At 43.2% G+C, this 13,103-nt stretch overlaps 1 protein-coding gene across 5 annotated transcripts in view; it reads right to left on the reverse strand.

Moving 5' to 3' along the window:
* LOC137377420 (endothelial cell-specific chemotaxis regulator-like) overlaps positions 1 to 13,103 on the reverse strand; it is a 77,016-nt gene that overhangs the window by 19,299 nt on the left and 44,614 nt on the right. For 4 of the 5 annotated variants that reach the window (XM_068047027.1, XM_068047008.1, XM_068047002.1 and 1 more), the window contains 2 exons: positions 7,073 to 7,153; positions 3,393 to 3,494 (listed from right to left, as the gene is read on the reverse strand). In XM_068047027.1, the coding sequence (XP_067903128.1) occupies positions 3,393 to 3,494; positions 7,073 to 7,153 (183 nt within the window). The remainder of the gene's footprint in view (positions 1 to 3,392; positions 3,495 to 7,072; positions 7,154 to 13,103) is intronic. The other variant, XM_068047021.1, reaches the window with a different exon arrangement.

Genomic DNA, 13,103 nt, shown 5'->3' on the forward strand with positions numbered 1-13,103 from the left:
ATACACATTCCGTGTGTATCACAGTATATACACACCCCGTGTGTATCACAGTATATACACACCCCATTCGCATCACAGTATATACACACCCCGTGTGTATCACAGTATATACACACCCCGTGTGTATCACAGTATATACACACCCCGTGTGTATCACAGTATATACACATTCCGTGTGTATCACAGTATATACACACCCCGTGTGTATCACAGTGTATACACACCCCGTGTGTATCACAGTGTATACACACCCCGTGTGTATCACAGTATATACACACCCCGTGTGTATCACAGTATATACACACCCCGTGTGTATCACAGTGTATACACACCCCGTGTGTATCACAGTCTATACACACCCCGTGTGTATCACAGTATATACACACCCCATGCGTATCACAGTAGATACACATTCCGTGTGTATCACAGTATATACACATTCCGTGTGTATCACAGTATATACACACCCCGTGTGTATCACAGTATATACACACCCCATGCGCATCACAGTATATACACTCCCCGTGCCTATCACAGTATATACACAGCCCGTGCGTATCACAGTATATACACACCCCATGCGCATCACAGTATATACACACCCCATGCGTATCACAGTATATACACATTCCGTGTGTATCACAGTATATACACACCCCGTGTGTATCACAGTATATACACACCCCATGCGTATCACAGTAGATACACATTCCGTGTGTATCACAGTATATACACACCCCATGCGCCTCACAGTATATACACACCCCGTGTGTATCACAGTATATACACATTCCGTGTGTATCACAGTATATACACATTCCGTGTGTATCACAGTATATACACATTCCGTGTGTATCACAGTATATACACACCCCGTGTGTATCACAGTATATACACACCCCATGCGCATCACAGTATATACACTCCCCGTGCCTATCACAGTATATACACAGCCCGTGCGTATCACAGTATATACATACCCCATGCGCATCACAGTATATACACACCCCATGCGTATCACAGTATATACACATTCCGTGTGTATCACAGTATATACACACCCCATGCGTATCACAGTAGATACACATTCCGTGTGTATCACAGTATATACACATTCCGTGTGTATCACAGTATATACACATTCCGTGTGTATCACAGTATATACACACCCCGTGTGTATCACAGTATATACACACCCCATGCGCATCACAGTATATACACTCCCCGTGCCTATCACAGTATATACACAGCCCGTGCCTATCACAGTATATACACAGCCCATGCGCATCACAGTATATACACACCCCATGCGTATCACAGTATATACACATTCCGTGTGTATCACAGTATATACACACCCCGTGTGTATCACAGTATATACACACCCCATGCGTATCACAGTAGATACACATTCCGTGTGTATCACAGTATATACACACCCCATGCGCATCACAGTATATACACACCCCGTGTGTATCACAGTATATACACATCCCATGCGTATCACAGTATATACACACCCCATGCGTATCACAGTATATACACATTCCGTGTGTATCACAGTATATACACACCCCATGCGTATCACAGTATATACACATTCCGTGTGTATCACAGTATATACACACCCCATGCGCATCACAGTATATACACACCCCGTGTGTATCACAGTATATACACACCCCATGCGCATCACAGTATATACACACCCCGTGTGTATCACAGTATATACACACCCCGTGTGTATCACAGTATATACACACCCCATGCGCATCACAGTATATACACACCCCATGCGCATCACAGTATATACACACCCCGTGTGTATCACAGTCTATACACACCCCATGTGCATCACAGTATATACACACCCCGTGTGCATCAGTGTATACTCTCCCTACTGCAGAGCCATGTGATCTCCTGGGAGAGGCCAAAATTTACTGTCACAAGAAAAGAAGGATGGTGGAGAGAACATGTTCAAGATTTTCCAGATTTTTACAGTTACAAAGTAACCAGATTCAGGAAAGACCATCTTGTGGCAACAGAATTCGAAGTCTTGGGATGCAGCATTTAGTCAAGGCCCCCGACATTCTGGAGTTCCTGTTCTACTGCTGGCAGTACAGCAGTGTAGGGTCTCTACTCTGCTGCAGTGTCTGACACTTAACCAGCCCGAAATCCTGGTGCCAGCTCTTTTGTATAATCCTGGACAGTACAATAGAAAAATAAGGACTGACTTGCATTTTGATAGCGCCTTTCATGATCTCAGGTCATCCCAAAGCAATTTACAGCCAATAAAGTGCTTTTAAATTGTAGTCACTGTCGTAATGTAGGAAATTCATCAGCCAATTTACACACAGCAAGATCCCACAAACAGCAATGTGATAATGACTGGATAATCTGTTTTTGTGATGTTAATTGAGGGATTAATCTTGGACCCAGGACACCAGGGCAAAACCCCCTGCTCTTCTCTGAAATAGTGTCATAGGATCTTTTAACATCCACCTGAGAGGGCAAGCAGAGCCGCGGTTTAACATCTCGTCTGAAAGATGGCACCTCCAACAGTGCAGCACTCCCTCGGTACTGGCATGGATTGTCCTCCTAAATTATGTGCTGATATATCCGGAGTGTGACTTGAAGCTGAGGTGCTGCTACTGAGACACAGCTGGCAGTGATATAAGGATAAGTCCCACCACTGATTAATAATTTAAGCCTGCGATAGTTTAGAAAACTTGTGTGTGGCAGGGCTGAGTGGCTGGTGCAGTTTATAATCAGTGGCGGTGTTTAAAGGCCCTGCATCTACCTAAAGGCACCAGCGACTGCAAGTCAGGCTAAAGTGGAACCAGTGAACGAAGTGCGACAAATTGCACTAAAAATGACATGGGCATACTCTACAGTGAGAAAAGGCGAAGGAGGAATCTCATTCCCCAGTTGGTAGCACGAAACGTGCAAATCCAGCCTCCAGAATAATGTTTGTGTTAGGAAAGACGATACAGAGCCTCTTATTGTAGAATTAGAGAAGGAAACTGATGGGAGGTCTGGACGTGTCGGATAGATGGAAGACTAATCTTCTCTTTGCCTATTTTACTGTGAATAGTAAAGATAAAATCAGGCCCATTGGCTGTTTTAGTCTCTCCCCCCGCCCCCCCATTCCTTCCCATAGCCCTACAAATTTCTCCTTTTCAGACGCACTGACTCGATACATCACCATGTACTAATGATCAGCAATTATCTTGCCACAACCCAACAAAAAGAAACAATAGGTTAAAAAACACACAGCAAGGGCAGAAAATACAATAGCGTTAAATGAGTGGAATTAAGAAGTGTATGGGACGTCAATACTCCTCGTACATTCTGTTTGAGACCAAACTTTGAAAAAAGACGTATTACTGTACCTCGCCTTTGCTTTCGATAGTTTCTGCATTTGAATCTCAGAACAATGAGACTGATGAGAACCACCATCGCAAGTATAAGGAGCAGAACCAGGACCAGGTTTTCTAAAAGAACAGGAAGGAGGAACAATAGCTACAGTAAACAAACTGGCAAATCTCATATCAATAGAGCTGGGTGAAAATAACATCATTACTTGTAAAGAAAAAAAACAACAACTTACATTTCTATAGTGCTTTTCATGATCACATGACACCCTAAACGCTTTACAGCCTATGAAGTACTTTTTGAAGCAGTCACTGTTGTAATGTAGGAAACTTATGCAAAGCAAGATCCCATAAACAGCAATGTGATAATGGCCACATAATCTGTTTTAGTAATATTTTCAAGGGATAAAAATTGGCTCCAGGACATCAGGACGAACCCCCCCCTTCTCTTCAAAATCATGCCATAGGGTCTTTTACACCACCTGAGAGGGCAGACTGTGAAGTTAAAGCCTTGGAGGGGGTGCAGAGGAGATTTACTAGAATTGTTCCAGGGATGAGGGACTTCAGTTATGTGAAGAGACTGGAGAAGCTGGGATTGTTCTCCTTCAAGCAGAGAAAGTTAAGGGGAGATTTAATAGAGGTGTTGAAAATTAGGAAGGGTTTTGATAGAGTGAATATGCAGAAACTGTTTCCACTGTCAGGAGGGTCAGGAACCAGGGGACACAGATTTAAGGTAATTGGCAAAAGAACCAGAGGGAGAGATGAGGAGAATTTTCTTTTGCACAGGGAGTTGTTGTGATCTGGAACATAGATTTATGAGGAAAGAGAAAGAGATAGTGGGACTAATTGGATAGTTCTTTCCAAGAGCTAGCACAGGCATGATGGACTGAATAGCCTCCTTCTGTCCTTTATGATTCAATGTTTAATCTGAACCCCATTGTCAAGGTCATTATTAATATGGCATCCAATAAGGGTTTATCAGACCTCTGAATGCACAGTGATAATTAATCTGGACCCCAATAACACAGTGATTATTAACATGAAATCCCAATATTCAATAACTATAACACAGTGAATGTATAAGTGCATCTCAATAACGTAGTGATCATTAGGAACACCAGTGACGGTGATCATTGATATCAACCCCAATATCACAGGGATCACTTCATGAAAAACACTGTTAAATGTCAGACACGACTTGCTTATAACAAATCCATTCTGAGGTCCTTGAGATGCCATTTATCCAGCAATGAGTTGAGATCGTTTCTGTTAACAAAGTGCTGAACTAGTGATGGTTAATATTATATTATGTAAATGAGAGCCCACACACAGGGCTCTGTGCTGAGAACACTGATCAGAACATTAGATGTGGTGGTGTGTCTCCATGTTTCACAGCCTGCCTCATTTTCTGTCCATTAATCTTTGTTATTTGACAATAGCCTATCATTTTATTGTGGATTATTTTATTCACGTAGAATTCTCAGAATTTTATATATATATATAAACCTAAACACACAAAAAGCTGACAAAAACAGCAAGCAAAGATGTGAAATTGGTATATGTCCATGGTTCAAACACAGCCTGTTTAGAAAGGAACCCAATACATCAGACATAGCAACACTTATTCCTACCGAGGCTGCGTTACTATCTGAAGGAGGTGATGGCAAAGCAAGAATGGATACAACAGCAAAGAGCTTGAGAAGAGGAGCCTGGGAGTCAATAACTTCACTCCAGGATACTCAACCTCAACTACCGAATCTTGTATTTGATCCTAGTTGACCCTGTAGGAGCCAAGGAATCAAATGATTGGGCAAGACCATAGTCAGTCTCAGTTGGATTTATATAGAATATTGTCATATTAGGACAACAAGAATATAAGAACATAAGAAATAGGGGCAGGAGTAGACCATGTGGCCTGTTGAGTCTGTTCGAACATTCAATATAATCATGGCCGATCTTCTGCCTCAACTCCACTTTCCCGCCCACTCGCCATATCCTTGATTCCCTGAGAGACCAAAAATCTGTCTATCCCAGCTTTAAACGTATTCAATGATGGAGCATCCACAACCCTCTGGGATAGAGAATTCCAAAGAGTCACAACCCTTTGAGTGAAGAAATTACTCATCTCAGTCCTAAATAATCGTCCCCTTATCCTGAGACTGTGCCCCCGTGTTCTCAATTCCCCAACCAGGGGAAACAACCTCTCAATAACTATTCTGTCAAGCCCCTTCAGAATCTTATACAAAAAAAAATACTGCAGATGCTGGAAATCTGAAATAAAATAAGAAAGTGCTGGAAATACTCAGCAGGTCTGGCAACATCTGTGGAGAGAGAAGCAGATTTAACATTGCAATAAAGGCCAACATGACATTTGCCTTCCTAATTGCTTGCTGTACCTGCATGCTAACTTTCTGTGATTCTTGCACACGTACACCTAAGTTTTTCTGAACATCAACATTTACAAGTTTCACACCTTTAGAAAATATTCTGCTTTTCTATTCTTACAACCAAAGTGAATAACTTCACACTTCCCCACATTATACTCCATCTGCCACCTTGCTGTCCGCTCACTTAACCTGTCTTTATCTCATTGCAGCCTCTTTGTGTCTTCCTCACAGCTTGCATTCCCACCTAGCTTTGTATTGTCAGCAAACTTAGATACATTACTCTCAGTCTCTTCATCTAAGTCATTAATATAGATTGTAAATAGCTAAGGCCCCAGCACTGATCCTTGAGGCATTCCACTAGTCACAGCCTAAAAATGCCATGTGTATCACTACTCTTTGCTTCCTGTTCAGGAACCAATCCTCTATCCTTGCTAATATATTACCCCCAACTCCATGAGCCCTTGTCTTACTATTAACCTTTCGTGTGGCACCTTGTCATATTCCTTTTGGAAATCCAAGTATACTACATCTACTGGTTCCCCTTTATCTACCCTACTAGTTACATCCTCAAAAATCTCTAACAAATTTGTCAACTACTACTTCCCTTCACAAAACCATGTTGGTTTTGTCTGACCATACTATGATTTTCTAAGTGCATTGTTAAGATTTCCTTAATAATATATTCCAGCATTTTCCCAATGACTGATGTCGGGCTAATTGGCCTGTAGTTCCCTATTTTCTCTCTCTCTCCTTTCTTGAATAGCAGTGTTATATTTGCTAACTTCCAATCGGCTGGGACTGTTCTAGAATCTAGGGAATTTTGGAAAATCCTAACCATTGCATCCACGATCTTTGCAGTTACCTCCTTTAGAACCCTAGGATATAGGCTATTGGGTTCTGTGGATTTAACAGATATTAGTCCCTAAGGTTTCTCCAGTACTTTTTCTCTGCTGATATCTTAATTTCCTCATTCTTATTAGCCCCTAGGTTACCCTATATTTCTGGTATGTAACTTGTGTATTCTCCCACAGAAAGTAGTTGATGCTTGCTCAATTGATAATTATAAATCTGAGATTGATGGATTTTTTTTCTATAGAGGATATTGAAAGGGATATGGAAATAAAGTGGGTGAATGGAGTTTGGACAGATCAGCCATGATCTTATTGAATGGTGGAACAAGCTCGAGGGGCTGAATGGCCTCCTTTGTTCCTATGTGTTGTTGTAAATATTGATTTGTTCAACACACACTAATCACTCCTCCTCCCTGCACCCCATTGATACAGAATCGCGTTCGAAATGAATGGTTCTTACTGGCAGTTGAAAAACCTCCGAGTGGAGCTCCGTTTCTAGTTGAGTCATTCGTGGAATTGTCACTCAGAGATAGAGATGGCCCTAGTGATAGGTAAAGATAATAAAATCTTAAAACATAGATCATCACATGAGAGAGTAGAACTGGAAAAGTCAAGGTCAACACAGCCTCGAGGTAGCTCTCATTCAATTTTCATTCAAGTAGAGAGACCTAAACTGGCATCTACCTCTGTGAGTCAGTTTAAATAATTCATAAATCCAACTACAGATCAATTAAAATTAACCCACAGGGACTGGAGTTTTTGTGAAAAAATATATTTATGTTCTAAATACACTTTATTAAGGAAGGAAACAATTTATCATAGAATCATACAGCAGAAGAGGCCATTCGGCCCATCGCGCCAGTGTCAGCTCTTTGAAAGAGTTATCCAATTGGTCCCACTAACCCCTCTCTTTCCCCATCGTCTTACATATTTTTCCTTTTCAAGTATTTATCCAATTCCCTTTTGAAAGTTACTATTGAATCTGCTTCCACCGCCCTTTCAGGCAGCGCATTCCAGATCACAACAACTCACTGTGTAAAAAAAAAATTCTCCTTATCTCCCCCTCTGGCTCTTTTGCCAATTATCTTAAATCTGTGTCTCTCTGGTTACCAATCCTCCTGCCATTGGAAACAGTTTCTCCCTATCTACTCTATCAAAACCCATCTTAATTGAACTGAAATAGCTAGTGGCATTTTCCTCTGGTTTTATCCCTGGTGTTACTGTGAACTGTACTTGCTGGATTCCTTGACATCTGTATGACCTGACCAACCTTCCAGCGTCACTACTACTGGACACTGGAATTGCCCTTCTAATTATAAATGGGCACAATTAAATGAGGTCGTAATGATGGTGCAATGTCTTACAGCACATTGTCCATTGCTATCATCTCGGCAGAGCTAGACACAACATACGGCTGTACAAAGCAAAGTTTTGCTAGGAGAAGCTTTTATTAAATGCCCATACCACTGGGTCAATTAATGAAAGGGCCAACAGTGGGGAGTGGAGTCCTATACTGTGAAAATCAATGAATAGATCCACCACAGAGAGCACGGAGTAAATCTACAGCCTCATGTTCTTTATTGTCAAGGGCACCAAAGTGTTTTTCTTCTTCAAAGCTGCCTACCCCCTTTAAACTGTTGTAGTATCGGATTGATACAGCACCTGATAGTAACATTACTATGATTGGACAGTGTCAAGACTGACTACCTGGACTGGGCATTTTGCCCACCTCATCCCTAATCATTCCAGGTGGATAAAGTGAGCTCTTTCCTGCGCTGCAAGATTGGTGTATAAAACTGAAGACCATCACCCACTGTGTAGCTCATGTAGCCTCCTTCGTGAGAGAGAATATAATGTGTGCCTCCTCTAATGCACTGGCATGTAACTGTTTATAGTCAAACAGTTTAATTGAGGCATTACCCAGATTACTATTATCGGTTTAATGTGTGGGATAGCTGTTACTACAGTGTCCCCACCCCTGCCTTACCCTTTCTCCCATGACAAACCTCCCTCCCCAGGACTACCTACACAAGCTCTTTCTAGTTTTGCATCTCCCCTATTCCCTCAGCAAGCTTTTTTCAACCATGAGACCCAGCCCTGCCCACTTGACCCAATTCCCACCAAACTCCCAACCACCCATCTTTCTCCTTCGCTCTCATGGTAGCCAAGGTTGCAAGTGGTTCCACCTCCCTAATTCTGTAACCTCCCCCATCCCTACAACGCTCACTATCTCTGTAACCTCCCCTATCCCTACAACCCTCACTATCTCTGTAACCTCCCCTATCCCTACAACCCTCACTATCTCTGTAACCTCCCCTATCCCTACAACCCTCACTATCTCTGTAACCTCCCCTATCCCTACAACCCTCACTATCTCTGTAACCTCCCCTATCCCTACAACCCTCACTATCTCTGTAACCTCCCCTATCCCTACAACCCTCACTATCTCTGTAACGTCCCCTATCCCTACAACCCTCACTATCTCTGTAACCTCCCCCATTCCAACCATTGTCCCTAATAAGAGGTAGGCCATTTAGGACTGAGATGGGGAGGAATTTCTGCACTCGGAGGGTGGTGAATCTGTGGAATTCTCTATCCCCAAGGGCTGTGGAGGCTCAGTCATTGAGTATGTTCAAGACAGAGATTAATAGATTTCTAGACATTAAAGATATCAAGGGATATGGGAATAGTACGGGAAAATGGCGTTGAGGTAGAAGATCAGCCATATCTAGTGGAATGGCAAAGCAGGCTCGAGGGGCTGAATGGCCTACTCTTGTTCCTATTTCCTATGCTCCTATGTAACTCTGTAACCTCGCCCATACCTATATTCCTCCCTATCTCTGTAACCTGCCCAATCCATGGTGATCATGAAACCATTGTCGATTGTTGTGAAAACCCATCTGGTTCACTAATGTCCTTTAGGGAAGGAAATCTGCTGTCCTTACCTGGTCTGGCCTACATGTGACTCCAGACCCAAAGCAATGTGGTTGACTCTTAAAATGCCCTCTGAAATGGCCTAGCAAGCCACTCAGTTCAAGGGCAATTAGGGATGGGCAATAAATGCTGGCCTTGCCAGCAACGCCCACATCCCATGAATGAATTTTTAAAAACCCTACAACCCTCCCTAACTCTGCAACAACTCTATCCCAATGACCCTCCCCTAACTCCCCATTTAGCTGAACCTGGACTCTTGTGTTTTCCCCCTCCCTTTACCCCTTCCTTTGTGAAAATATTTTCAGCAACCTAGGCTCCATGCAGTGGAATTCCTTCCCTATACATTTGGAATACTGTGAACTGTTCTGGTTTCCATATTGGAGAAAGGATATAGAGGCATTGGAGAAGGTGCAAAAATGATTTACAGGGATGATACCAGAAGTAAGAGGTTATAACTAACAGGAAATACTGAACAGGCTGAGAGGCTGAGGGGTGACCTCACTGAGATCTTTAAAATGATGAAGGGGTTCAATGGGGTAGACATAGAGAAGATGTTTCCACTTGTGAGGGAGTCTAAAACTAGAGGCAATCGGGAATTCAGGAGAAACATCTTTACTCAGAGAGTGGTGAGAATGTGGAACTCTCTACCACAGGGAGTGGTTGAGGCGAATAGTATCGAGACATTTAAGGGGAAGCTGGATAAATACATAAGGGAGAAAATAGAAGGATATGCTGATAGCGTGAGATGAAGAGGGGAGGGAGGAGGCTCATGTGGAGCATAAATACCAGCACGGAGCAGATGGGCCGAATGGCCTGTTTCTGTGCTGTAAATCCGATGTAATTAAACCTTCACTTCTTCACATCTCCTTTAAGGCAACTGTTAAAACTCATTTATTTCACAAGTTTCAGTCACACATTCTAATATCTCCCTGTTTAGCTCAATGTCATTATTTTCTTATGCGTTGATGAAAGACTTTGGGATGTTTCTGTTGTTTGAAGGTTTGATATAAATACAGGTTGTTGTTTCACTAGTGCGTACTGGAATGTCATAAAACTGAGTTAAGCAAATATCATCAACTCGGGTTTCTAGGATGTATCTGGAGAAAAGCTTTTCTAATAGCAATTTACAAAGTCAATTTCACCAATGTACAACCAAACAGTCACCAGATATAAACCACAAGGCTCGGTTGGCCAATGGCACCAGGACAAACAGCCCTGCTCTCCTTCAAACATGAACCATGGAACCTTTTACATCCACCTGAGGCAGCAGACGAGGCCTCAGTGCAACACCTCATCTGAAAGGCAGCACTCCCTCAGTACTGACCCTCAAACAGTGCAGCACACCCTCAGTACTGACCCTCAAACAGTGCAGCACACCCTCAGTACAGCCCCTCCAACAGTGTGGCGCTCCCTCAGTACTAACCCTCTGACAGTGCAGCACTCCCTCAGTACTGCCCCTTCAACAGTGTGGCAGTCCCTCAGTACTGACCCTCCGACAGTGCAGCACTCCCTCATTACTGCCCCTCCAACAGTGTGGCGCTCCCTCAGTACTGACCCACCGACAGTGCAGTGCTCCCTCAGTACTGCCCCTCCAACAGTGTGGCGCTTCCTCAGTACTGACCCTCTGACAGTGCAGCACTCCCTCAGAACTGAACTTCCGACAGTGCGGCACTCCCTCAGTACTGACCCACCGACAGTGCAGCACTCCATCAGTACTGACCCTCCGACAGTGCAGCGCTCCCTCAGTACTGACCCTCCGACAGTGCAGCGCTCCCTCAGTACTGACCCTCCGACAGTGCAGCACCCCCCTCAGTTCTGACCCTCCGACAGTGCAGCACCCCCCTCAGTTCTGACCCTCCGACAATGCAGCACTCCCTCGGTACTAACCCTCCGACAGTGCAGCACTCCCTCAGTACTGACCCTCCGACAATGCAGCACTCCCTCAGTACTGACCCTCCGCCACTGCAGTGCTCCTTCAGTTCTGCATTGGGAGTGTCAGCCTCGATTTTCCGTGTTAGGGTTCAGATTATATTCATTTGAAAAGTTACAGTGTTAGAAATATGAGAAGGCAAAGGAGTAATGAGATAACGGAGGGAGTGAGACAGCGTGATCAGAAGTAAAGCATTGAAATGTTTTAAATTTAAAATTGTCCTTTATCTATTTCCATTAATCAGATCGGTTTACTTTCACAGTAATGAAGCTGCTCATGACAGTGACAATCTTTATTATTATATTATAGGGTTTTAGTTGACAGTGTTTGAGATGAAAATGTTAATAACTGACCCCTCATTTATTGAAGTGGATATTCATTTGTCCTGTCAGCATTATAAAGATGCATTACATCATTACATTGAATTTACAGCAGTGAAACAGGCCATTCGGCCCAACTAGACCCTGCCGGTGATAATGCTGCACATGAACCTCCTCCCATCCTACTTCATCTCCCTCGATCAGCAACTTCTTCTATTCACACTATGAAGTAGTTTTGACTCTGCACTGATTGTAACTTTGTGAACTGTAAACTGGCTGTGAAGTGAGTCTCATTTCCAACCTGTCTTCAGGTCCTGACTGTCGCTCCAGGCTGGTGTTACACTGAAACTGCAGCATAGCTGCTACGGTTATCAGATACAGACTGAAAAGGATTCACTTTGGCAGTTACTCGACTGTTTAGTGCTTGTTCAAAGGGGAAGATTAACGTTAAACCCTAGTAGCTCTCTCCCAAATTCAAATAAAAAGAGAGACAGACATAAAGGAAGATGTTGCATTTTCATCATGCCTTTTACCACCTCAGAATGTTTCCAGCCAGTGAAGTACTTTGGAAGTGTTGTAATCATAGAATCCTAGAATGGTTACAGCACAGAAGCAATCCATTCAGCCCATTGTGTCTGTGTTAGCTCTCTACAACAGCAATTCACCTGGGCCCACTCCCCTGTCTTTTCCCCATACCCCTACAAATTTTTTTTCTTCAGATAATTGCATTTCGAAAGTAATGTAGGAAACACAGCAACCAATAACATTCTTCAAATGTGGGAGACTGGGGCAGAATGGGAACTTTTACTGTCGATAGATGAGTGGCTGATAGCGAATGGGGCATTGGCCAATTCTCCGTTCTCCACTTCTGGTATCCTCTTGTTGCACCTGCTGAATTATTCACCCATTTACTCCACATTGTGCTCACCCTGTAGTCTGTATATGTGGGAGAATGTGTGTGAATGTGAGTTTGAGAGTCCAAGAGTATGAGGGTCTGTGTGTTTGAGTGTGAGTGCAAGTTTGTGTGAGCATGTGAGTGTGTTTGAGACTGTATGACTGTGTGAGTGTTTGTGTGTGTGTGTTTTTTTCTATTCATTCATGGGATGTGGGCGTCGCTGGCAAGGCCAGCATTAATTGCCCTTGAACTCAGTGGCTTACTCGGCCATTTCAAAGGGCAGTTAAGAGTCAACCACATTGCTGTGGGTCTGGAGTCACATGTAGGCCAGGCCAGGTGTTACGGACAGAGATGAGAACGAACTGAACCCCCAGTTTTCTTCCCTTTAGTCTGTAATTAGTGTTTTTTTGAA

This window comes from Heterodontus francisci, chromosome 1, assembly GCF_036365525.1.
Source record: "Heterodontus francisci isolate sHetFra1 chromosome 1, sHetFra1.hap1, whole genome shotgun sequence".
NCBI lineage: Eukaryota > Metazoa > Chordata > Chondrichthyes > Heterodontiformes > Heterodontidae > Heterodontus > Heterodontus francisci.